Source organism: Sorex fumeus, unplaced genomic scaffold (assembly GCF_029834395.1).
Source record: "Sorex fumeus unplaced genomic scaffold, SorFum_2.1 ptg000010l, whole genome shotgun sequence".
Lineage (NCBI taxonomy): Eukaryota > Metazoa > Chordata > Mammalia > Eulipotyphla > Soricidae > Sorex > Sorex fumeus.
Window position 1 is genome coordinate 2,247,625 of NW_026606067.1, and position 25,419 is coordinate 2,273,043.

The 25,419-nt window shown below is 56.4% G+C and overlaps 1 protein-coding gene across 4 annotated transcripts in view; it reads left to right on the forward strand.

Annotated features, from left to right (window-relative positions):
• KIF21B (kinesin family member 21B) overlaps positions 1–5,026 on the forward strand; it is a 39,103-nt gene extending 34,077 nt beyond the window's left edge. For 2 of the 4 annotated variants that reach the window (XM_056110843.1, XM_056110844.1), the window contains 7 exons: positions 741–921; positions 2,167–2,331; positions 2,533–2,650; positions 3,381–3,551; positions 3,921–4,120; positions 4,341–4,512; positions 4,869–4,995. In XM_056110843.1, coding sequence (XP_055966818.1) covers positions 741–921; positions 2,167–2,331; positions 2,533–2,650; positions 3,381–3,551; positions 3,921–4,120; positions 4,341–4,440 — 935 coding nt within the window. In that variant the 3' untranslated portion in view covers positions 4,441–4,512; positions 4,869–4,995. Of the gene's footprint in view, positions 1–740; positions 922–2,166; positions 2,332–2,532; positions 2,651–3,380; positions 3,552–3,920; positions 4,121–4,340; positions 4,513–4,868 lie in introns of all 4 variants that reach the window. The other 2 variants (XM_056110846.1, XM_056110845.1) reach the window with 1 other exon arrangement.
• The last annotated feature ends 20,393 nt before the right edge of the window (positions 5,027–25,419 follow it).

The window sequence follows — 25,419 nt, forward strand, 5'->3', positions numbered from 1 at the left end:
GCCGGGCAGCATCCAAGGGTCCGTGCTGGGAGACTCCGCTCGGAGCTCGCTTCCTGAAACCGGGAACAAAAAGGCTCTGTGGGTTCTTTTGTCTTTTTGTTTTTTTAAGTGAAGGTAGTTTTTACTGAACAAAACTTGATTGGGAAGAGGAGAGGAGACAGAGAGAAGTGTGGGGCTGGAGTGGTAGCACAGCGGGTACGCAGCCTTGCACGCAGCCGACCCGGGTTCGATTCCCAGCATCTCATATGGTCCCCTGAACACCGCCAGGAGTAATTCCTGAGTTGCAGAGCCAGGAGTAACCCCTGTGTAATGCCGGGTGTGACCCAAAAAGAAAAACATAAATAAAACAGAGAGGGAAGGGTGTTCGAGAGAAAACACGGGCTTCTCCAGAGAGGAACTAGCAAGCAAAGAGAGTGAAGCTAGCGAGATTGAAAGGAGCACGCGGGCTTGAGGAGTGAGCCAGAACAGTTTTGTCTTGGCCAGGGACACCAGCAGCCTTCCCTGACTCAGGTGTCTCTGGGAGTTTGTTTGGGAAGCTGTGAGCCGGTCCTTTTCTGAGCACGCGAATGCACACATATGCCCACAGGAGCACACACCCGCCTCCCGCTCAGAGTGTCTGTCCTCCAGGCTGCCCAGACCCCCTCCCCTCCCTGGGTGGTATTGGGGGGCAGGGGTCGTGTGAATGTGTATTCTGACCTGGGGGTGGCTCCCTGCGGAGGCGCGCTCTCCTCCTCACACAGACCGAAGCTGTAAGATGTGGAACCTGGTGACGGGGCAGGAGATCGTGGCTCTGAAGGGTCACCCCAACAACGTGGTGTCCATCAAGTACTGCGGCCACTCGGGGCTGGTGTTCTCCGTGTCCACCTCCTACATTAAGGTGTGGGACATCCGGGACTCGGCCAAGTGCATCCGGACCCTCACGTAAGTCCGTCCCTGCCCGCTCCCCGTGGCGTGGCTGCTGGGGTGATGCAGCTCTGTGGTACAGAGGCGCATGTAGCCCCGGCACTGGTCGGTCAGTGTCGGTCAGCGGCAGTCACGGGTGTGTCTTGGCGCCGTCTCTCCCAGCAGTGCTGCGCCATACACTTGGTCCCGTCCCTGAGCATGGCTTGAAAACATTTTTGCTGTCGGGATGCCAGAACCAGGGCCAGGATGAAGTAGAGGGTGCCTGGCTGCACATGGGTCTGGCACTGGGGTGGGCAGGGAGCCCTGCTTGAATAAACGGCCCTGGTAGTCCGGCTTCCATCTGCCACTGACACTGAGCCTCAACCTGCCTGTCGTTTGACCGACACTTCCTGGCAGTGGGGCCGCCCAGAGCGGCCACCGGGTCTCTCCCCCGGGGGAGCATGCCACAGGGTCAGCCCCGGGCATGTGGCACTTCGCCAGCAGCAAAAGCACCCTGGGCTGGGGTGCTGGTCTCCATGTGGCAGGTACCCACCAGGGTCTCTCCCTTTCCCTCCTTCTACTGTGAACCCAAACTGCTTCCCCAAAAATTGTCTAGGGGGTTGGAGCAATAGCACAGCGGATAGAGCGTTTGCTTTGCACGCGGCCAACATGGGTTTGATTCCCAACATCCCATATGGTCCCCTGAGCACTGCCAGGGGTAATTCCTGGGTGCAAAGTCAGGAGTGACCCCTGTGCATCGCCGGGTGTGACCCAAAAAAGGCAAAAAAAAAATTGCCTTATAAAAGCAAAACCCGGGGGTGGAGAGACAGTACGGGGGGGAGGGCGCTTGTCTTGCATGTGGCCGACCCAGGTTCAATCCCTGGGTCCCATATGGTCTCCCAAATACTGCCAGGAATTTGGGAGAGTGCAAAGCCAGGAGTGACCCCCCTAAGCACAGCAGGGTGTGACCCCCAAACCAAAGACAAAGCCAACCCAGTGGTGGAAGATGCTGACTCGGAGGTTGAGTGATTCCCACGAGACCAGAACCCTGGCCTTTTGCTCCTTCCAAACCTGGAGCCACGGACAGCCAGGGTGGGGACTTGGCTTTCACCTAGGAGAGTGGGGGTGGGTACAGGTATGCCTCGTGGGGTACCCCAGTTCACTGATCAAAGCCTTCCCCAGAGAAGCTGCCACTGCTCTGTAGATCAGGGAAGGCTTCCTGGAAGAATGGTTTCTAGCCTGTGCAAATGGACTGCTTGATCCCTGCCTCCTCCTTGCTGTCAGGTCCTCGGGCCAGGTGATCTCAGGGGATGCCTGTGCGGCCACCTCCACGCGGGTCATCACCAGTGCCCCTGGCGAGCACCAGATCAATCAGATTGCCCTCAGCCCCTCGGGTACCATGCTGTACGCCGCTTCGGGCAACGCCGTCCGCATCTGGGAGCTCAGCCGGTCAGTCAAGAGCTCAGGGGTCTCCCAGGGGTCAGGGTGGGTGGCCCTGGCCTGCCCACACCCTTGGCCATGCAATGCATGTCCCCGCCCTGGCCCCTGCCTCTGAGGAAGGGTGTGAGGCCTGGGCCAGCACCCCCACCTCACCCCAGCTCTCTTCTGCCCCCTGTCCCCGCTGGGCCTCTGCCCCTCCTCCACATGCAGGTTCCAGCCTGTGGGCAAGCTGACCGGCCACATTGGCCCTGTGATGTGTTTGACAGTCACCCAGACGGCCAGCCAGCACGACCTGGTGGTGACCGGCTCCAAGGACCACTATGTGAAGGTACCCAGCCTCCTTGGCGCCCTGCCCTCCGGGATGTTTCTCTTCCTCTTTGCTTTGGGGGGCCCCTTGTGGAAGGGAGAGACTGGGGTCTGGGAGAGGCCTCTGGGGCGGCCTCATCCATCGGGTGGGTGTCAGGGAGTGATGTCAGGGTACAGGATGACAGGACGGATCTGGAAACAAGGCCACAGGGCTAGGAGGCGGCTCAGTCTCCAGCACCATGTGAACCTCAGCACCATGCCGGGAGTAGCCCCCAATCCAGGTCATGTGTGGTCAAAAAAGGCAAAAAGAAAAGGGAGGCAGGAGCAATGACAGTGCAGTGGCGGGGGCGCGTGCCTGCACACTGTGGACCCCAGCACCAGCACCCCTTATGGTTCATGAGCATCGCCAGGAGCGATTCCTGAACACAGGGCATCATCGGGGTGGCCCCAAAACAAAAGTGAGAGAAAGGGAGAGGGGGAGGAAGAGAGAGAGTAAGGGAGGGAGGGAGAGAGCGAGCCCCTCCCCGGGCAGGGCCTGTAACAGTTGAGAGCCCCAGAACAGCTGTGGAAGGAGGAGGCCGGTGGCTGTGAACCAGTGCTGGTGAGGTTATGGTCAATTCCTGGGAAAGAGAAGTTCCCAGGCCTGCCTTCGGGACTCCCCATCTCCCCTCCAGTCTCCCCTCATTCCCAGCACCCCCTCAGGGAGCTCCACCCCCCCACCCGCAGTAATTGGCCTTCCCCGTCCCCCACAGATGTTCGAGCTGGGGGAGTGTGTGGGGGGCACCATTGGCCCCACCCACAACTTCGAGCCGCCACACTATGACGGCATCGAGTGCCTGGCCATCCAGGGGGACGCGCTGTTCAGTGGCTCCAGGGACAATGGCATCAAGAAGTGGGACCTGGAGCAGCAGGGGCTTGTCCAGGTACAGGGGGGGAGGGTCAGTTGGGTCGGGGGACCCAGCCCCGCGGAGTCTCATCTAGGTGCGCGGGGGGTGGGGGGGGGCGCTCAATCCTGTCAAGGGCACCCGGCCCTGTGGGGTCTCCTCTAGGTACAGGGTGGGAGGTCAGTCGGGTCAGGGCGCCCGGCCCTGTGGAGCTCATCCAGGTATGGGGGTAGGGGGCTGTCAGAGTCAAGGGGTGCAGGAGCTCTTGGGGTTCCAGCCCCGATGGCCTGAGGGCCGGGGCTCCCCAGGGTTCCTGCTCTGCCCCCACAACCTTTGCTCTGGGGGTCCTCTCCCTCTGCCTCCCTCCCGCACTCCCTGGCCCTCATGCCCGGCCCCCTGCCCCGGCAGCAAATCCCCAATGCGCACAAGGACTGGGTGAGCGCGCTGGCCTTCGTGCCCGGCCGCCCCATGCTGCTGAGCGCCTGCCGCGCGGGCGTCATCAAGGCCTGGAACGTGGACAACTTCACGCTCATCAGCGAGCTCAAAGGCCACGACAGTCCCATCAACGCCATCTGCACCAACGCCAAGCACGTCTTCACCGCCTCCAGGTGGGTGCCGGAGAGCCGGGGGGAGGTGGGGGGGCCCTGGCTGTCCCCGGGGGCTCCATGCACACCCCGCAGCCTTTGAGGAGGGCCACGGGGCCGCCCCGGGCACAGCTGCACACTCGTCCCCCGCCCCGCCGGCCTGTCCCGGACCTACTCAGCGGCTCTCTCTTCTCTTTCTTCTTCCCGCTGTGCCCTCCCCCCCACCCCCCTGTCTCCCCCACAGTGACTGCCGGGTCAAGGTGTGGAATTACGTGCCTGGACTCACCCCCTGCATTCCACGCCGGGTCCTGGCCATAAAGGGCCGTGCCACCACCCTGCCCTGACCACCCCCCGCCCCCGTTCCCCTCTTTCCTCTCCCTCTCTTTCTCCACTTCGATCTGAGCTGCTTCTTCACGGTACGAGACTATTTTACTCCCCCCTGCCTGCCCCCACAGCACCCTCCCCAACACGGTCTCAGCTGCCCCACTCTTCCGAGCATGCGCCGTGGACAGGCCCTCCCCCCCCGCACCCCCCAGTCCCCACCGCAGAGGGGTGCCAGGCTAGCAGGCATCAGAAAGGGGGACGGAGCAGGCCAGCGAGAGCCCGCCCCGAGGAGTCTCCCAGGACCCCCTCCGCACCCCCTGCCCTGCACCCTCCCCACTGGCCCCTCGGGAAGCTTGGGGAGTCGAGCCTGTCCTTCCCTTGGCCGGGGGGATCGCCAGCCAGGCCCACCTTGAGAGCTGACTGGTCCCCCATCTCTCCTCGCCTGCAGTGATCTGACCGTGAAGATCTGGAGCGGACGGCGGTTACCTGGGGCCCAGGAGTGATGCCCCACAGCACAGCAGGAAAGTGGGGGACCCCACCCCTCCGACCGGCGACTGGAGACAGGGGTGCCGACCTGGGGTGTGGCCCCTCCCCCTCTCCTTCCTCTCTGTCTCCCCCAGTCTGCCCCCCCTCCCCCAGGAGAGAGCGAGGTGGGAGAGAAATTAAGCTGTGAAGCCAAAGGGCTCTGTCCCTTCCTTTCTTCCCTTCAGCCCTTGGCCTGTCCCCGCCCCCCCCCCCCCAGCCCTGAGCAGCCTGGCCCCTCCTTGATGGGCCTCCCCACTCCCCTAGCCCCTGCACCTGCCTCTGAGCCCCACAAGCTAGTCCTCAGGTACCCACAGAAACCAGGTGTAGCCGCTGGGCTCCACGCTGTCCTCCACACCGTGCCCGCGGCAGTGGTGCTGGGAGGCGTCAGAAATCCTTCGGTTATTTAATTTATTTTTTTATTTCCGTTCGTCGCTGTTGCCGCCTGGACACGGACTTGAAGTTTCTTCTCCTGCGTTCTCTCCCGCAGCTCTTGGGGGGCCCAGAAATCCCCAAGGGGCCCCCGCTGGGTGCTCTGTGCAGGAGGGACCCCCCCCCCCCCGCCTTGGGCAGCCTTGCCGGGGCCCCTCGATGTGCCCCTGACCTCTCGGCCTGCTGCTTCGGTGCCTTCCTCCCCGCCGGCAGCCTTATAGCCCGCGCCTCACACATCGCTCCTCCTGCTGCTCCCCGGAAGGCACCCCACGACCCGGGCACAGGGGCCCCACCTTGGGAGCAGCCCCGGTCTATGGCGTGTGGGACTGTGGATGCCACCCAGGGCTCAGGAAACACGATTTTGAGCCTTACCGTGATGCAGGCTGCCGCCTTGGGGGACGCAGGGAAGATGCAACAGAGCCACCAGCCAGGCCGGTGGAAATCCACAGGAAGGAGCCTCGGGAACGGGCGCCCTCGCACCCATCCCGGGTCCAAACCTGCTGCCCTTGTTTCCTGTCCTTTTACCCCACCCTGCGCTTCTTGCGGCTTCAGTCTTCCTGGGGGTCAGGAACCCCGACGCTATTCAGAAGACTTTGGGACTCTGGGCTCTGTTCTGCCCTGGGAGGCCAGTGCCCCGGGCAGCAGGGCCAGAGGCGGCCAGAAAAGGCCAAAAAATTAAATAAATAAATCTGCTGAGGCTGGAGCTCGGGGCCTGGAGCCGCCGCAGGAAAGAGGTGGTGGCCCCTGCAGACCGGTCCCAGGTTGGCGATGCCAGTGCCTCCTGCCCGTGTCCTGCGGCCGAGCAAGCACTGCCGTGACAACTGGAATGAACCCCCACCCCCACCGCCCGCCTGCCCCTCTCCTCCCTGAACAGAAAAAGCATGGAGCGCACCCCGTGAGAAAGCCTCCCCTCTGCATGAGCATCCTGCCCGAGCCTGCGCCCCCTGTTCCGTGCCCACCCGGTGCTCCTCCCCGTGCTCCCGTCGGTGCTATCTCCCCTGCTCTCTGCCGTCCGCCCTGGCCCAGCTACCTCATGGGCACGGCTTTCTGTCCTGCCACCACCCCGTTGACTCTGAACTTGAAGGGCCGCCCCCCGAGCCCCGCACAGTCCCGAGCTCTGAAGAGGCCTTCGCCACTTTCAGGGATGTCCAAGGTACCTAGTTAGGGGCAGGCCCCTGGCGCCCCCCATTGCACAAGTTCCCGAAATGCTGGAAGCACAAATGGATTGTGATGGGAGCACAAGGGTGGGGGGGGGGAGGCCAGGCCCAAACTTGGACTGGCTGACCCCTCTGGGGAAGGAACAACTTTTGTAGACCCCACAGCCCCCACCCACCAAGGCACACCCCAGACCCTGCCCTCCAGGTGCCCCCCCCCCCCGACACCCCTGCATGCTTTCAGGATTGTCTGCGAGTCCCCTGGTTTGGGGGAGGGGCTTCCCCCCTGTCGTGATCAGGCATCCCCACAACCGTGCTGGGTCCGGGCACTGCCCTCCTTCCACGGTCCCCCACTCTGTTGGCTTCACCCAAGCGACCCCCTCCCGCCCCGCTCCTGCTGGCCATCTGGAACTCGCTGGAGTTGCCTCAAGATGACCCATATGACAGGGCCGAGGATGGTACACTGGACCTTTGGGGTGTCTGGGGGCCACCTTCCGCCCCTGGGAAGGGGCCTTGGAGGATGTGGGAGCTCCCTACCCCCAGCTGACTTAGACCTTCCCCCGAGTCGTTGAACCCTGCCAGCCCCCGGGGCAGTGCCCCTGAGTTGGTGCAGTTAGAGGCTGGCAGCCGCGGGGGTCAGAGGCAGCCCGGAGTGCTCCTGCGCCACCCCCAGCTGGTGCTGCACCTGCCTGGGCCTGCAAACGTGCAGGAGCAGCTTCCCACGCGCTGGCCCGGCCGTTGGCATCTGTCCCTTTGCCATCCCAAACAGGAAGCTGCTCCCTTTGGTAGTTAGGCAGTCCCACCTGGGCCTGGCCTTCCTCTCCTGACTTCTAGATCCTTCCCTGCCCCCCTCGGTGTAAGAACAGACCCCGCAGGGGAAGTTCGGTTTCCTTCCTGGCATCTGGGGGTCTGTTGCCCACCCTCTGCCTTTTCCCCCAACCTCTGCTGAGCCCTCCCCCACCCCATTCCAGCCCAGTCCTTTGAACCCCTGTCCTGAAAGACCTTCGGGGAAGCTGGTCAATCCCGGAAGGGCCTGGGGTCCAAGAAACCCAAGAAGAGAAGGGGCCTGGCCCAGCCCACCGGCGCGTGTCCACCCCTCCCTGGCAGCACACAGTGTACATACCTTTTGTACCTCTGCCGACGGCTGTACATAGTGTATGAAAGTTGTCTCCTCCCCCCGCTGTACAGTTCTGTCCCCGGATGTGTGTGTCCTGAGATGTTCTCATCAATAAAACCCGAGTCATGTGCTCCGTGTGTTGCTGTGTCCTGAGCCTAGTGGCCACCAGGGATGGTGGGTGGGAGGTGGGAGGCAGGGGTCAGGCCTGGCGAGCAGGTCCTGGGTGTTCAAGTAGGAGGTGCCGTTGGGGGCTGTGTTCTCCTCTAAGACTGTCAGCTGCATCTCGGCCGGCACATGGACAGAGGAGAGGCCGCTGGCCTGCCCGGGCACCAGCCTTGCTCCAGGCACTGCTCCTGGCTCCCCTCGGACAGCTGGTGGGGACTCGTTTTCTGAAACAAGAAAAAGTCTCCGAATCCTGGCTGAGGAAGGACTGTAGCACTGTCCTCCCATTGTTCATCGATTTGCTCGAGCAGGCCCAATAACATTGTGAGACTTGTTATTACTGTATTTGGCATATCGGATACGTCACGGGTAGCTTGCCAGGCTTTGCTGTGTGGGCGGGCGAGATACTCTTGGTAGCTTGCTGGGCTCTCCAAGAGAGGCGGAGAAATCGAACTCGGGGTGGCTGACCGTGTGGAGGCAAACGCCCTACCTGCTGTTCCATCGCTCCAGCCCCTGAGGAAGGAAAGAAGCGGGAATTGAACTTGGCCCCATCAGTCCGTGATTCTTCTTCTTGCCACTTGGGAGAGAAGACAGAAATAGTGAAAGTTCTTAGGAGCTGGAGAGATAGTCCAATGGACAGGCTGGGCATTTGCCTTGCATGCAGCTGACCCAAGATCAATCCCCAGCCTGCCAGGAGTGATACCAGGAGTAAGCCCTGAGCACTGCTGAGTGTGACCCGAAACCAGAAAAGAAATAGGAGTTCTCAGCAGGGGCTGGTGAGGAGCACTCAATGCGAGCATACAGAAGGCCCAGGTTTGCTCCCCAGTACCACACGGTCTTCTGAGCACTGTCAAGAGCCACCCCCAGACAGAGCCAGGGATAGCCCCAAACCAAGTAGCTTCAGAGAAGAGTCTATGGCTGTCTTGACCCTTGTTTCTCCATCAGTGTCTTCGAACACCTTGGTCCTCTGAGATGATTTGATCCTGTTTCCTGTCTCAGACAGGCCTGCCCCAAGGTATTCTGTGACCCCAAGAGGCCTCTGTGACCCCAAGGTATTCCACGGCAGGTCAGACCATTTTGAAAGCTGGCCTTTGGGTTTCCCTGTTTCGGAGACGAGGGTCTCTTGGTTGTTTTGCAAACATAAAGCCAAGCTACGTTGTGGGCAGACCAACACATTCAACGTGACTACTGACAATGAGTCACTAGCCGGGGAGCCAAGTCTTCTGGTCCTCCAGGGGCGAGAGGGTCCTTGGCAAAGGAGAGGGGCCCTGAGCTTCCAGGGTCACTGCATCGCTCTAACTCTCCTATCATCCCCCTCCCCGCTGCGGGCGGCTGAGCCTCCTGTCTAGAAACCAGGGCGGCTGCAGCTGGGAGCCTTGGTTTCTGGCGGGCCAAGCCAGCTCCACCCCATTCTCCCTGCCCACTCACACCCCGCCCAGCTCCCCCAGGCCTGCTTTTACGTAAGAGCCTGCTCAACAGGACAAGGACCACTGTTCGCCCCAGGAATGGCAGATGGGCGAGGCTGTTTAAGGCCACAGTGGAGGGTACCAGGAAGCTGCCCAGCCCAGAAGCTGAATCACCTGCAACTCCTGGGGCTGGAGCCATAATAAAGCAGGGAGGGTGTTTGCCTTGCATGCGGCCGACTCGGGTTGGATCCCCAGCATCCCACGTGGTCCCCCACGCCCATCAGAAATGATTCCTGAGTGCAGAGCCAGGAGTAAGCTCTGAGTACCACTGAGAGTGGCCAAAAAAAAAAAAAAAGGAAAAAAAACACCCGCAGCACCTCCCTACCCCTGCCCCCTGCCCCTGCACCCATCCCTGGAGGTTTGCCCCGAAGGGATTTCACACACACACACACACACACACACACACACACATACACAGGACCACCTGTGTTCTTAAAGCAGGAACACTGGGTTAGGAAACATGGGTTCCTGTCCCTTCAATGTGGGGGAGTTGGGTTCCCCCCAATTATGAGAGTAAGACACGCATATCACCACAGATTTGGAAAACAAGCATGTGAGTTAGAAGAGTCCCATTTGGGGTGTAAAAAGGAAATGACCTGTCTCAGAGTCTGATGACCCACTCATGGTCAGATCTGGTGGCACCTTCAAAGATGCCTGTTTGTGGGGCTGGAGCAATAGCACAGTGGGTAGGGCATTTTGCCTTGCACGCGGCTGACCCGAGTTCGATTCCCAGCGTCCCATATGGTCCCGAGCACCGCCAGGGGTGATCCCTGAGTGCAGAGCTTGTTAGTGGCCAGAAAGGATTGTAGTTAAGGCACTGACCTTGCAAGCAGCCAATCTAGTTTTGATCCAGGCACCCCATATGGTCCCCTAAACAATGCCAGGAGTGATCCTTGAGTGCAGAACCAGGAATTAGCCCTGAGCACAGCTGAGTATGCGCCCCCGCCAAAACCAAAACCAACAAATATACTTTTTAAAAAATTGACTCTGTGCTTTGGGGGTAATACCCAGCACTACTCAAGGCTTACTCCTGGTTTGACTCAAGGTCACACCTGAAGGAGCTCATACGTAGTTCCAGGGATCAAATCAGGCTGAGTTGGCATGTAAGGCAAATGTCTTAAGCTCTATACTATCTCCCCAGTCTTCCAAAATGCTTTCTAAAAACAAAGTTAGAAAATAAAGCTAGGGGCCAGAGAGATAATACAATAGGTAAGGCACTTGCCTTGATCATCACCAACCTGGGTTCAATCCTGGCATCCCATTTAGTCCCCCAAGCCCACCAGGAGTAATTCCTGAGTGCAGGAGAGTAACCCAAGAGCAACCCAGGAGCATTGCCATGTGTAGCCCAGAGACACACACACACACACACGCGCGCGCGCGCGCACACACACACACGCATACACACATACACGCGCACACACACGTACATGCACACACATATATATGCACACGCACACATACACACGCACATGCACACACATGTGCACGCGCACACACACACCTTTTCCCTGGTCCTCAATCTCCAGGGAAAGCACCCAAGGCGCAGAGGAGTGGGTGAGTGAGTGAGATGGGGAGGCAACAAGTCAGCCTGGAAGCTGCCACTCCATGGTCTGATCTCCACTCAGTGCCCGGCCATTGGCCTGGCAAAGTGGGAGAGGTGTGTGGGGGCACCCACAGCTTCCAATCGTCCATCCCAGTGGCCCTCTGCCAGAGCGTTTGCCTTGCTAATGGTGTCTAACCAGTCCAGGGTCAGGGGTGCCTGGTGCTCTGGAGGGTAAGAGAAGCCAGTGGGCTCCCTGGGCTCCCTAAGCATGTAGAGCGAGTGGGCCAGGAGCATCTGGCCGGCAGATGTAATCAGGGCTCCTGCACCTCTGGGTTCTTCCCCGAGCCTGGCGGTATGTCCAACTGCTGCACCAGGACATGAGGGGCAGAGCACAGGGCTGGAGGCAGCAGGAAGCTCCCCATGTTCTCCTGGGGGCCTGGAGAGAAACGTGCCTGGTACCACAAGTGACTGGACCTGACGCTGCCGGACATGGGCCATCGTCAGACCACCATCCAAGCCTGAGAAGATTTGGCTGGAGGTGGCAGGGGTGGCAAATGACCCTGCAGAAGCCTGGGGTGGGACCTGGGAGGATTCCAGCAGAGCCTGCGGGGCAGGCTGGCCAAGTCCCCTCGGGTGGGAGACTCAGGCTTCTGCTGCGCATGGGGACCTGTTGCCTGGCGTCAGGTGTCAGGAATAGGCTGTGATTCAGGCCTCACCTGCCAGCAGTTATTCCTGCCCGGGTGGTTTCTAAGCTCCATCCTCTGGGATCCTAGCGAGCAGGCGAATGTTCTTGAACATCACTGGGTGGCACCAGGAACCCCGTCTTGAGCACATCTAGTCCTTATTGCTCCTTGGGTCTCTAGGTCACTCTGAGCGCCTAGGACATGTGAATGCACAAGAGAAACCCCAAGCCCATCCTCAGACTACTCTGAGAGGGAGAAAAGCAGTGGGGTGTCTTAGGGGGCGCAGAACCAGAAGGGGTCGGCCTGAACAGGACGCTGGCTGCAGAGAAGGTGATGCCAAACCAATAGCTCTATGCCTAAGAGCCACAAACTACCCAGGGGAGGGCTAGGCCCCTCTCGGAAGGACACATTTTCTCCTTTAATAGTCATGCTTCTGCAGGGACACAGCTCTCCTAGTAGCTCTAGGCAGTTAAGATCAGGGTCAAGGTCACAGTGGTCAGCCTCCATGGGGGCAGTAGGCTTGGATGTGGCTCTCTCAAGGCTGCTGGTGGCAGAAGCAGGACCACCTGGGCTGGTACTGGGGCACCAGTTTCTCCTTGACATCCAGGACGTACAAGGTCTGCTTGGCCAGGCAGCTGACGAAGGGGTCCGAGTCCTCCTGCATGTTTCTGAGGGCTGGAAGCAGAAAGGGCATTTCATCCCAGCTCTACTGCTCTGCAAGCAATTCCAAACCTGGAGTGCATGGCCGCCTTTGTGTCTGCGCGCCATCTCAAACCCTACAAAACTGATCGGTCAGTAGCAGCACACCAGATTGGATGGGATGGGATGTAGAAAGCGACCAAAGCGAGCAAAGCATAAATACAGAAGGCTTAACCTGAAACAACATGTTAGCAGTCTTTTATATAAGGGCTCAGTGGCTCTATAGTGAAATACAACCATATTCACTATCTTTCTTCTAAGGAAACATTTTTGATCATTCTGTTAGCAAATTACTGATAACAGCAATGTGAAATATTGAGGGCCTGCTATGGGGGGCAGGCTTAAAGGGGGTTGGGGAAACTGGAGACAATGGTAGAGGAAGGTGTAATGGCGGTGGGATTAGGGTTGGAATATTGAATGCCTGTAACAAACCATCGTGAACAACTTTGTAAACCACAGTGTTTATATAAAGTACAGGGAAATTTTTAAAAATTCATAAATACAGTTAAAAGGAGGTATGTTTCAGAAAGAAAGAAAGAAAGAGAGAGAGGGAGGGAAGGAGGAAGGAAGGAAGAAGAAAGGAAGGAAGGAAAGAAGGAAGAAAGAAAGAAAAGAAAGAGAAAGAGAGGGAAGGAGGGAGGGAGGGAGGGAGGGAGAGAGGGAGGGAGGGAGGGAGAAAGGGTTCCACTGGGCAGGGGGCTGGGGAGAGGCACAAAGGGGCTGGCAGCTTTCCTAAGAAGGACAAAAGTTTGCTCTGGGGGTCCCCTTGCTTGGTTGCTCCGAACCAAGCAAGACCCCTTATAGGCCCTGGAGTGGGGGCTACTGATGCCCAGGGACCCCCCCCTCCAACCTCCTTCATGTATCCCCAGCTGCTACAGAGGGGAACAGCAGAGGAGTCTGGGTTCTTGCTGCCAGAGTGGGGAAGCACTTGCCTTACATGCAGCCGACCCAGCCTCAGTGCCCGGCACCACAAAAGATTCCCCTAGCCTACCAGGAGAGACCCCTGAGGACCGCCGAGTATGTCCTGGGCCCAGAGTTTCTGTTGGGAGCCAGTAGTAGTAGGTGTGGTATTTGGGGTTGAGAATGGGGAAAGTATGGGGGCTTGTGCCTATGGGAGGGTTGTGAATGGAGAATGTCTGGACTATGGTGGGTAATTTGGGGGGCTGAGGAGTCTCTGTGTTCCCTCAGGTGGGGCAATAAGCCATCCATGGAGCCTGAGGAGGCTGTGCTGGCTAAAGACAGGGCCAGAACTCCATGAGTGTGGGGGATCAGTGAGAACATAGGGATCGGAGTGGTCAGCCGATGCCCCAAGCCTAAACGCCCTAAGATATCTGTGCCTTCCCTGTCCCTCTTTTAGGATGGCTCTTTTGGGGTGCCCCTTCTCCTCCCTCCCGGGACTTTCCTGCCCATGTCTGCCCTTGGGGAAGCCGGAGCACAAACACCCCCACACACCTACGTACGAATCATGCGCCTGGATGCTCTCTTCCTCACTGAGGGTCTGGAAGATCTGGCCTAGAGCAGAAGCACACCTCAGTTCCTGGATGGACCCGGTCCCCTCCTGATCCCCCCTCCTTGGTGTCTCCCTCCTGGTCACCACCCCCCACTCAGCCAGCCGTGGTCACCAATCACGGGGGGAGAGTGTCCCATGGGGTCCCCCTTCTCCTGTAGAGCCACAGAAAAATTGGGCTGAAGAAGGGGAGTGCGCCTCCACCCCAGTGATGCTTTTTTGGGGGTGCCACAAGACAGCCCCTCAACTGTGCTTTCTTACAGAGCAGCACCCCACATATGCAGCCATTTCCAACCTGCTGGAAGAAGGTCCCAGGGGAGGAGGACAGGGTGAATGGGCTCCCCACCCACCCCCAGGGCATGAACTCTGGTGGGAACCCTCACATGGTGGATCCTGGGCTGATGCAAGGTTCCCGAGACAGGCTCGGTCGGGGCAAGGACGGAGACATACCCGCAAACCAGACTGCTCCCTGGCGGATGGGCGCCTGCCAGCTTCTGAAGAGATCCACGCTTTGCCTGAGGAACCAGAGTGCTCTCCTGCGCTCTTGCGCCAGCTTCAGACAGGCATGCAGGGGTCAGGCACTGTTCTCTTAACCCCCCGGAGAGGCCACCCCAAGCCCCCCGCCCTCCCAGGCCACTGGAGTCCCAGTGGTCTCCCCAGCCAGCCCCTCTCAGGACGTCCCCACTCTGTAGCCTGTAGGGATCCCCCACTTTGCCCAGAGAGACATGAGACCCTCAAAGGGAGACTGAGGGAAACCTCAAGCATCCTGGGGTTCATGTGTCTCCTAGGGGAGTGAACCCCATTATCCAGATACTGTTTTTTTCTGGCCGGAGAGAAGGTGTGCTGGACCAGAACATGAGCTCTGCATGCATGACGTCTGGGTCTGACCTCTGCACTGCTGGTCGCCCAGAACCTTCAAGAGCAACTCCCAGGCACAGAGGTCACAGCAGCCCCCAGATACTATTTGTTTGTATCTTGGCTTAAGATTTTTAACCTCAAAGCCATCTGTTTCACACTGAAGAACCGATGGACACCACTTGTAAACATCCTCAAGACAAGGACCCAGAGAGACAGTACAGCAGGTAGGGCACTTGGATTTGCCAGGTTCGATTCCCAGCATTCCGCATGGTCCCCTGAGCACTGCCAGAAGAGATTCCTGAGTGCCAAGCCAGACTTAACCCCTGAGCATCGTGGGGTGTGAATCCAAAAAAAAAAAAGAAAGAAAAATAGAGCCAACCACACAAAAAACAGCCTCAAGTCCATGTAGACATGGGTGGGGGTTGCTTTTGTTTTTTGTTTTGGGGCCACACCCAGTGGTGTTCAAGGCTTTCTGCTTTGTCCTGGCCCCACACTCAGGGATCACTCCTGGTGAGGCTTGGGAGACCATATAGGGTGCTGGGGATCGACTCAGGTCAACCACACGCAAGGCCAGCACCCTCCCCACTGTCATATCACTCTGACCCATGGCCTTGGGCTTTTAAGTCCTTTTCCCCTCCCCGTCTCTGCATTCACCCAGGCTGTGTTCCTTGGGAGGTGCCGAGGTGGGCTGGGCATCCTTTTGCAAACCCTCATCCACTTTCTGGGTCCTTCCCTCTGGTCTTCACTTCTTCCCTCCCCAGCTCTGCAGGCCGAATCCTTCCATGGGAGCCTGCCCAGGATTTCCCAACATCCTGTGGGGTGGTGCCAGGGATTGAAACCAGGCTTGGCCTCATGCAAGGCTGTGCCTCATCCCAGGGACACTCTCTCCACCCTCCATTGCCAGTAAGGGAGCGCTTCCGAGCTCCTGGTTGCGACTTCCGGAACGCTTTCAGCCGAGTTTCCAGTGCTTACCATCTATGCCTGTCACACAACTTGTTCTCTAGACACCAGTGGTAGCAGTCCAACCTCATAGACCAGACACGCACCAAACCAAGACCCTCCCTTCACTACCCTGCTTCCTCCTCTTTCCTATCTTCCCGACTCTGCCTCTGGTACCAAGCCTTCACCTCATACTTTTCCTTCAGTCGACCTTCCAGGCTGGCTGATGTCTCCAGTGTAGCTCCTCCAGACCCCATCGCCTCCCTGCCCTGCAAGCAGGGCCCGCCTCGTCCCCCTGGACCCACCCTCAGCCAGTCTCAAGCACCATCTCTGACCTCATCACGCCCACATTGTGCTTAGAGCACTTCTGTGGCTCCCCATAGCCCAATCCTGACTGGCCCGAACCTTCACCAGTCACGAGGCCCTTGTCTCTTGCTCCCTCTTCTGTCAAGACTGCAGCCGGTGGCGGGGGCTGGACTGATAGCACAGTGGATAGGACATTTGCCTTGCACGCGGCTGACCCAGGTTCGATTCCCAGCATTCCATATGGTCCCCCGAGCACCATAATTCCTGAGTGCAAAGCCAGGAGTAATCCCTGAGCATTGCCGAGTGTGACCCAAAAAGAAAAAAAAAAAAAAGACTGCAGCTGGTAGCTAAAGCCAAAGAAGTCAGTTGACAGACTCTGTGGTGTTTCAAACATATCTAAGCATTTGTTGGTATAAATGAGGGCAACTTCCCCTGAGACAACAATTACCTCCTCTCTTTTTTTTCTTTTTCCTTTGGGGGTGAGGGCACACCCAGTGGTGCTCAGGGCTTACTCGTGTGCTGAGGGGTCATTCTGGGGCGTGCTCAGGGGACCCTATGTGGTGCTGGAGATTGATGTAGGGTCGACCACATGCAAGGCCAGCACCTTAACCACGCTGCTGAATCTCCGGCCCAGTGAGTTCCTGATCTTGCCTGAATAAAGTGGAAAATTGGACTGGAGTGATAGTACACTGGGCTGGGCACCTGCTTTGCATATCACCAACCTGGGTTCCATCCCTGGCATCACATATGTCCCCCCCCCACTTCCCAAACCCCACCCCAAGCCTTCCAAGAATGACCCTAAGAACAGAGCCCAGGAGCATTGCCAGATGCGGCCCAAAAGCCAAACAAACAAAAACAAAAACAAAAAAACATCGTAGTGGAAGATGGAACAACACTAAGTTCACTTTTATAAAAATCGATTTTCAGTTTTTACATATAGTATCTCTAGTATCCAAAAGGGCCCCCTGAGTGTCCACTATGGGGCTGTGGAGGATGTGTCTGTGAAGGAGAGGCACCCATTTCTAAACCCCACTGCCGAGTGGAGGACAATAATCTGGGTTCGGAACTGACTCAGTCTTCTGCACAAACACAGACTTCTAAGGAGTCTAGCTGCACCCCACAGACGAACCTTTCCCCTCTGCATTTCCCCCTACGGTGCTTCGGAGATGTTGCATTTGTTTGGCAAAGCAGAGGTTTGTGGCCACCCTGAGTGGAGCAGAATCTATTGGCTCCATTTCCCCAAAACAGGGGGTGACTTCTCTCTAGTCCTATAATCTCTTTTCACCTCTTTCCAAAAGAGACTGAAAGATCTATTTGTGGGTCAGAGCAACAGCACAATGGGGAGGGCATTTGCCTTGCATGTAGCCAACCCAGTTTCGATCCCTGGCATCCCATATGGTTCCCCAAGCACTGCCATGAGTAATTCCTGAGCTCAGAGCCAGGAGTAACCCCTGAGCATCGCCAGGTATGACCAATAAAAGACAAAAAAAAATCCATTTGTGAGCTCAGCTTCTGAACTGAGATCGGAAATAACAGGAAGGCATGAAACTTGCCTAGATACTGGTGGGAAATAGGGTACTGCAGGAAAACAACCCAGCAAACCAGGCACCTCCCTATCTCTCCCCTGGAGCAAGAGTGGGACCGGACTACCCTCTTACCAGGGCCCCGAGGATCTCCCAAACGTCTTTCTTGGCAAATATGACCTTGAGCTTAGACCAGCCCAGGATGGTGGCTGTGTAGATGAGGATGGGCCGGCAGATCTGGGGAGACAGGAAAGCTCAGCTGGAGGAGATACGGGAGAAGCGCTGGGAAGAGACGCAGGGGCCTGCCAGGGGAGACGTCAGTCATGGGGTCACACCAGGAGAGAGGAAGTTTTCAGAGAGCCCTAAGAGTCCCAGGGTCTGGAGAAAGGCAGGGTTTTCTAGGTAGTTTGGTTCTCACTGGACCCCTTTTTGTCCTTTGCATGAGAAGACAAAAGCTGGGGGTGTCACATGGGAGTCACTGGGTTCCAGTCAGCACCTAGAAAGGCCACAGCAAATGGCTATGAAGGTTCCTGGTTACCATGGGAGTGTGGGGAGACACTGAGCAGTGAGTCTCCTCCCCCTCCTCTCCTGCTCCTCTTCCTCCTCCTCCTCCTCCTCCTCCTCCTCCTGCTCCTCTTCCTGCTCCTCCTCCTCCTCCTCCTGCTCCTCCTCCTCCTTCTCCTTCTCCTCCTCCTCTCCTCCTCCTGTTCCTCCTCCTCCTCTTCTGCACCTCTTCCTGCTCCTCCTCTTTCTGTTCCTCCTCCTCCTGGGACTTCCCTTCTCCCATAAGTGTTTTTTTCTGAAAACAGTGATCCCTGCAGTCTCACTCCCCGAAAGGTGCAGTCCCCACACAAATCAGGATGACTCAAAGCTCTGCAGTGACCTCAGATGTGCCTGGGGTCCCACACACAGTTGTTCTCAGCAGCAGATGCAGCTCTGCGCTGGGTTCCGGGGGCTCAGAGCGGGACCGTCCACCCCAGAACACAAGCCCATCCAGAGCTTCTCTGCTCTGCACTCCGGGAGCTTCTCCAGAAGCGGAGCCCCTCTCTGCTCTGAGGTGAGGGTTGTGCAGAGAGCAGCATGCAGAGGTGGCCGCTGATGGCCAGGGCCAGAATGCAGGGACAGGAAGGGGACAGCCCTGGGATGCACATCCTTGGGCTGCCTCTCTGTGGCCCTCTAATCACCCCTTCCTCTGGGGGCAGCAGCGAGCGATGAGGGACACGGGCAACACCTCACCTTATTCACACTGATGCTCTCATCCAGCAGGTGCAGCACCATGATGATGACTACATTGATGACCTGGTATTGAAATGGGAAGACCAGGACCGTCCCCTTGACCTTGGTCAAGATGAGCCTGTAGGTCTCAAAGGCTGTTATGCGCAGAACATCAGATTCCTGGAAAAGATGAGAGCAGGGACACACACCCCTGCCTCAGGCTCACCATTGCTCAGGGACACAGGCTCGACCTCCTACTTCCAGCTCCCTATGACACTCTGCATCCTCTTGGACCTCCAGCACCACAGTCCCTCCGTATCTGTACCCTCTCTCCATTTCACCCCTTTATCTTGAGATCACACACACATAAACACACACACACACACACACACACACACACACACACACAGGGAATATCATAGTCCAGCAAAACAGGACCTTTCTAGAACATTCTGCCTACCTGCCTTATTTCAAAGTCTCCAGTGAAGAGAGGACATCTGGGTTTAGGGGCTCACCTCCTCGTAGAAGATCTCCAGCAGGAAGGGGAGCTGCGTGAAGAAGGATGAGTGGTTCTGCCAGCTGAGGCCGCCTATGAGTCTGTGCACGGCCCGCAGCACCTCCCACACCAGTGCCTTATTCTTCGAGGAGTAGCAACACTTGAGCACGTAGGGCTGCAGCACCTGGAACGGCCTGGTCTGCGGAACAGCTGCTCACGAGTTAGGGGTGGGGAACTCCACCCTACCCTCACCTGCGTCCCGCCCACCAGTGTCCCGCAGCACACCCTTTGCTATACTCCCCTCCAACTCCCCCACTGGAATTGTTCAAAGAAATGGGTTGGGGGCCGGGGCAATAGTGCAGTGGGTGAGTGTTTGCCTTGAACACGGCCAACCTGGGTATGATTCCTGGCATCCCATATGGTTTCTGAGCCCCGCCAGGAGTGATCCTTGAGCACAGGGCCAGGAGTAAGCCCTGAGCACCCTAGAGTGTGGGCCAAAAAATAAAAGGAGGGAGGGGGTTGTTCAACCCAGCAAGGGGGAGAAGGAGAAATCTGCACCTCCTTTCCATCACCCACAACCTCCCATCTTCGTGGCCTGAACCCCCCGCCCAGCTCTGCACAGTCTAGGGGCAAAGTTCCTCTTCTCTGGCCTAGGGTGCGGGGATCCTATGCCCCGGACCCTGTCCTCAGGCTCTAGGAAGGTTTCATCAGCCTGCTCCTGAGAACATGGTCCAGACCGGTTCACCCTGGATTCCCCAAGCCCCTCAGGCCTCCCGACCCCTCTTCTCTCCCCTGGGTTTCCAGATGTCTCAAGAGCATGGCTGGACCCCGGTGCCCCCTTACCATGTCTTTGTGCTCCACGATGACTTCTACCAGCTGCATCAAGAGCTTTGCCATGGTCAGATCATTGCACAGGAAATACTTTCCTATCACAGCTGCGGCTGCCTCATCCAGCATGTTGGCCACAGCCCGGGACCTGAGCAGCTGGCAAAGGGGAAGGGGCAGGACAATGGGCAAGGAGCAATGAGCTTTGAGGCCTCTGAACTCAGAACTCTTAAGGAAGGGAAAAACTTCAGCATTTGAACAAACAGGGAGAGAAGCCGAAGCAGAAGGGTGGCGTCACACCCCGGCCCAGTGGCCAGCCCTCACTCCATCAGCTCCCTCGGGACCTCAGGGGCAATGCTCTAGGGAACACGGGTAAGACATGCACTTTGGGAGGACTGGGCCGGGACTCGCCACAAGACTATTTACTTCTGGGACTGGGCCACAAGACTCGCATTCAAGATTGGGTTTGTTATTATTATTATTATTATTATTATTTGGCTTTTGAGCCATACCTAGCAGTGCTCAGGTCTTAACTCCTGGCTTTGCAGTCAGGGATCACTCCTGGAGAGGTTTGTGGCTCCCTATGGAATGCTGGGGATTAAACTCAGGTTGGCCTCATACAAAGCAAGCATCTTCCCCATCGTATTATCTCTCCAGAACCATGAAGATTTGTCTTTTAAGACTGATAGTGAGGACCAGAAAGATAGTACAGCAGAGAAGGCACTTGCTTTGTACATGGCAGACCTAGGTTTGATCCCTGGCGTCATATATAGTCCCTGGAGCCCCTTTAGAAGTGATATAGAAAGAAAGAAAGAAAGAAAGAAAGAAAGAAAGAAAGAAAGAAAGGAAGGAAGGAAGGAAGGAAGAAAAAAGAAAGAAAGAAAGAAAGGAAGGAAGGAAGGAGTAAGCTGGGTGTGGTCCAGAACCAAAAAAATGTTTAAAATATTTATTTATTTATTTATTTTGTTCTTGGACTACATCTGGCACTGCTCAGGGGTTACTCCTGGCTCTGCACTCAGGATTCACTCCTGGCGGTGCTCAGGGAACCATACGGGATGCCGGGAAACGAACCTGGGTCAACCACATGCAAGACAAACGCCCTACCTCCTGTATTATTTATTGCTCCGGTTCCAAAAAACATTTTTTTAAAGGTTGAGAAGTCTAGAGAAAAGAGCCGTTTATTGGATATTACTGCACTATCTTGGGGTAGACTCAAACAGCCTTGGGTATCGAGAGAGAATCAGACCAAGTACATCGGAAACCTGTGACTCAGGCCACAAAGTGTCATCAACTATGTCCCCAACGCTCTGTGAGGCAGTGACAGGAAATGAGACCCAGGGGCCTGTACCTGCCTTTCCCGGGACCCTCACCACACCCCATGGAACCTCACTTCGGTCAAAAACAGCAGGACCATGAGGAAGCTGTAATCTTTGAGGTCCTTCAGGTCGTTGAGGTTGTTGATGAGGATGTGGAAAACGGGGCAGTTGTGCCAGCAATCCTTGACCACCATGGCTCTGTGGGCGGGAGCACCAGACTCAGGGGCAAGGTATTCAGAAGGGGCCTCTGGAAGGCAACTCCAGCTGGGCACCAGCTCACCTGGCCAGCAGAACGACCCCTTCATAGTAGTCCTCAGTACTGATGAGCTTCTCCCAGCCCCCAAACATCTGAATGTAGGCCACTTGCTCCTTGTAGCCTGTGCTCTCCATCAGGGTCTTCAAAGCCTCCACGGTGGAGCTGGGAGAGGGCAGACAGTGCACAGGAAGTCACCCCAGCCTGTGCTCCTCTCCCTCACCCATCACCTGCTGTCCATGCAAGCCTTCTGTAGAATTTTTTTTTCTTTTTGGTTTTTGGGTCTTACTCAGTGCTGCTCAGCGCTCACTCCTGGCAGGCTTGAGAGACCATATGGGATGCCAGGGATTGAACCCGGCAAGAGTTCAAAGGGCCGTTTAAGGGTTATTACTGCACTATCTTGGGGTAGACTCAAACAGCCTTGAGATTCGAGAAAGAATCAGACCAGGTACATCTGAAACCTATGACTCAGGCCACAAAGCGTCATCAACCGTGTCCCCAAGCACAAGTCTTATCTGCTCTACTACGACTCTGTTCCCACCATAGAATCTTTTTGTGGGTCACACCCGGCATTGCACAGAGGTTACTCCTGGCTCATGCACTCAGGAATTACTCCTGGCGGTGCTCAGGGAACCATATGGGATACTGGGAATCGAACCCGGGTTGGCCGTGTGCAAGGCAAACGCCCTACCCACTGTGCTATCGCTCCAGCCCCTCCACCATAGAATCTTAACTGGGGTTGGGGAGATGACTCAGCAGGCTGAGCACAGGCTTTGCATGCAAGTGGCCCAGCATGATTGATCCCCAGGGCACTGAGCTGGGAATAGCTCCCGAGCATTACTGGTTGTGACATCCCCCCACCCCCAATACAAACATTCCCCCCACTAATAAAGCAAAAATAAATATCATGAACTACTGGTGGCAGGTCAGTCCTCCAAGATCAAGCAGTTTACAAATGAGGGGCCTCGACTGGAGAGGTGCAGCTTCTCTGCGGGGAAGGGGAGGGAGGGAAGCCTTGACAGTGAGTAAAAAGTTTTCTCTGAAGAGTTTGGGGCCAAAGCTCTGCCTCAGCCAGACTTAGAGTCTTTGCCTAGAAGACCAGTAAGACTTGTTCAAAAACAAACGTCAGAGCTTGGGTGTTGAGGGAAAGGGCCACCTGCAGAGTAGGGGGAGGGGGGCTGGTGATTAGAAACCAGGAGGGAGGTTCCTCTACCAGCTGAAAACAGTAAGAGAGAGGGAATGTGACCCCTTGACCCCTGGCATCAAATCACAAATACAGATGGATGGATGGGTGATTCAGTAAGTTGGCCTTGATGCATTCAAAGGCCAAGGAAACCTTCATTTAATGGAGAGCTAACAGAGGTGGTAAGACGCAGGTCTTGTGTGGGCCAATCCCTGGCTCTGAATATGGCCCCTGAGTATCACCAGAACTGAAACAAGATAATTTTTATTGGATGAAATTGGCTTAGAAAGATAGGAAAGGAAGAGAGGAAACTGTCAGGATAGAACACGGCCGTCTCCAGAGTAGAAAAAGCAAGCAAAGAGACTCAGACAAGCATATGAGAGACATGTTCAAGGGAGGACATGGGCTTGACGGAGCCTGGAGTAAGCCCTGAGCACTTTTGGGTATGGCCCCCAAACAAACAAATTGCTGGGAACTTTGTTTCTGGGAAAGCAGCTGCTGTGTTTGCAATGTTCATCGAGGGTCTGTTTACAGTAGCCAAGATATGGAAAGAACTTTGGTGCTCCACAATATTGGAGAGGGGGTTTAAGAGCAAGCACGGGGCTGGGAGATAGTACAGTGGGTAGGGAGCAAGCCTGTCATGCATCAACATGAGTTCCATTTCTGGCACCCTGTGGATGCCGAGGCCCAGATATCCCCAGAATTGCATAGAACCCAGGAAGCACCATATCCCCAGGTACTGGCCCAATGGGTCAAGAATTGCCAGCAGGGCCCCCAGATCTCCTGAGCATCACTTGGGATGTCTCCCCCAAAATGAGACAACAAGGCTGGCTACACAATGGAATACTAAGGCTCCATATTGAAAGAAAGGAAGGAAGAAAGAAAGAAAGAAAGAAAGAAAGAGAGAGAGAAAGAAGGGAAAAAGAAAGAAAGAAAGGAAAAAGAAAGGAGGAAAGAGAGAAAGGAAAAAAGAAAAAAGAAAGGAAAGAAGGAAGGAAGGAAGGAAGGAAGAGAGAAAAAAGAAAGGAAAAAGGAAAGAAAAGGGAAGGAAGGAAGGAAGAGAGAAAAAGAGAGAAAGAAAGAAGTCTTTCAATTCAAAAGCGACCCCCTTGAAGGATCATATCAGGGTCTTTAGATCTTCAGCTCTTCAGCTCATGAAGAAAGGAAGGACAGAAGACAAATGCAGCGTGTTGTGGAACAGGAGGAAACGAAGCAAGAACAGACAAGGCCACACCCCGAGATTCTGATTATGGAATTGAGGATACTAAAGAGGGAAGAAGTGGGAGTCCTGGGGGGCTCCAGGGCCTCCTCGGAACATGTACCCCCCCCGCCCCAAGGAGGGTTGTGGGCCCTCGTTGAACACATCGACGTGGGCGCATACCACTGTGGCTCACATTTAATGAACACAAATTGCTGCTCTTGCCCCAGTGTGTTGGAGAGGTGGCCCGCTGCACACCCAACACAGACACAGTGCTACAAATCCATGCCAAGAAACCAAACCTGCGGAAATGATGTGAGGCGAGGGCAGGCACAGCAAGCAGAAGTGAAAGGAGGGACGAGGGGGACCAGGAGCGGGCTGGGAGCCGAGTGTGTCTTGTGCGGGCGGGGGCTGACGGTACCTCACGGCATCCTGCAGCTGGCTAGCCTTCAGCCCCTGCTCCTGCATCATCTCCGTGTCCCTGCTCATCACTAGAAAGGAGAGCTGGAAGAGCAGGGCCAAGAACAGGGAAGAGTAGAAGGTCTGCAGCTCCGTCCGCTGAGTAGACTCTAGCAGGAGTTGGTGGATGGCCTTGGTGGCCTGTGGGTGAGGAGGGGACTCACCATCTTCATCTGTGACGCCTGGATCCCACCCCTGGGAGCTCTGCTCGCCGCTAACCGGCAATGTGGGCGGGTGCTCTGAAAGCCAGGCAGGAAGGGCTGAGCACATGTTTTGCATGTAGGAGGTCTGGGTTCCATCCCTGGCACCACATGGCTTCCCCTTACTTCCAGTACCACCAGGAGTGGTCCCCAATAGCCACGGATCATTCTGGGGTCCCAAAATAGAACACAACAATAAACAACCCATGCAGGAAAATCAAAAGCAATTTCTAGAATGTCATGGTTGTTGTTGTTCTACTTATTGCTCTGGAGCCACATCCTACAATGCTCAGGGGTTACTCTCCCCCCTGTGCTCAGTGGGGGACCATACGGTGCTGAGGCTCAAACCCCAGCCTCCAGCATGCACAGTACATGCTCACCTCTTCCAGCTATCTTTCTGTCCTAAGAAAGTTATTCTTTTATTTTCTTTATCCTTTTTTGTTTTGTTGTGGGTGGGTTACACCTGCTGATGCTCAGGGCTCACTCCTGATAGGACTCGGGGGACCATAGGAGATGCCAGGGATTGAACCTGGGTTGGCTCCAGGTAAAGCAAGCACCTTACCTGCTGTCTTATCTCTCCAGCCCCCAGAACATTCTTATTTTATTTTATTATGTTTCTTCTGGGGGTGGTCATATCCAGCAGTGCTCAGGGCTTATTTCTGGCTCTGTGCTGAGGGGACCATATGGGATGCTGGGGGTCAAACCAAGGTTAGCAGCATGTAAAGCAAGAGCCGTACCTGCTGTACTATTGCCCTGGCCCATGTTCTTGTTTCGGTTTGTTTGGGGTTTTGTTTCTTTGTTTTGGGGTCACACCCAGTGGTGCTCAGGGGTTACTCCTGGCTCTGTGCTCAGGGATCACTCCTAGTAGGGCTCAGGGGCCCATAAGGGGTGCTGGGGGATCGAGTCTGGGTCTACAGTGTGCAAAGCAGGTGCCCCTATCCGC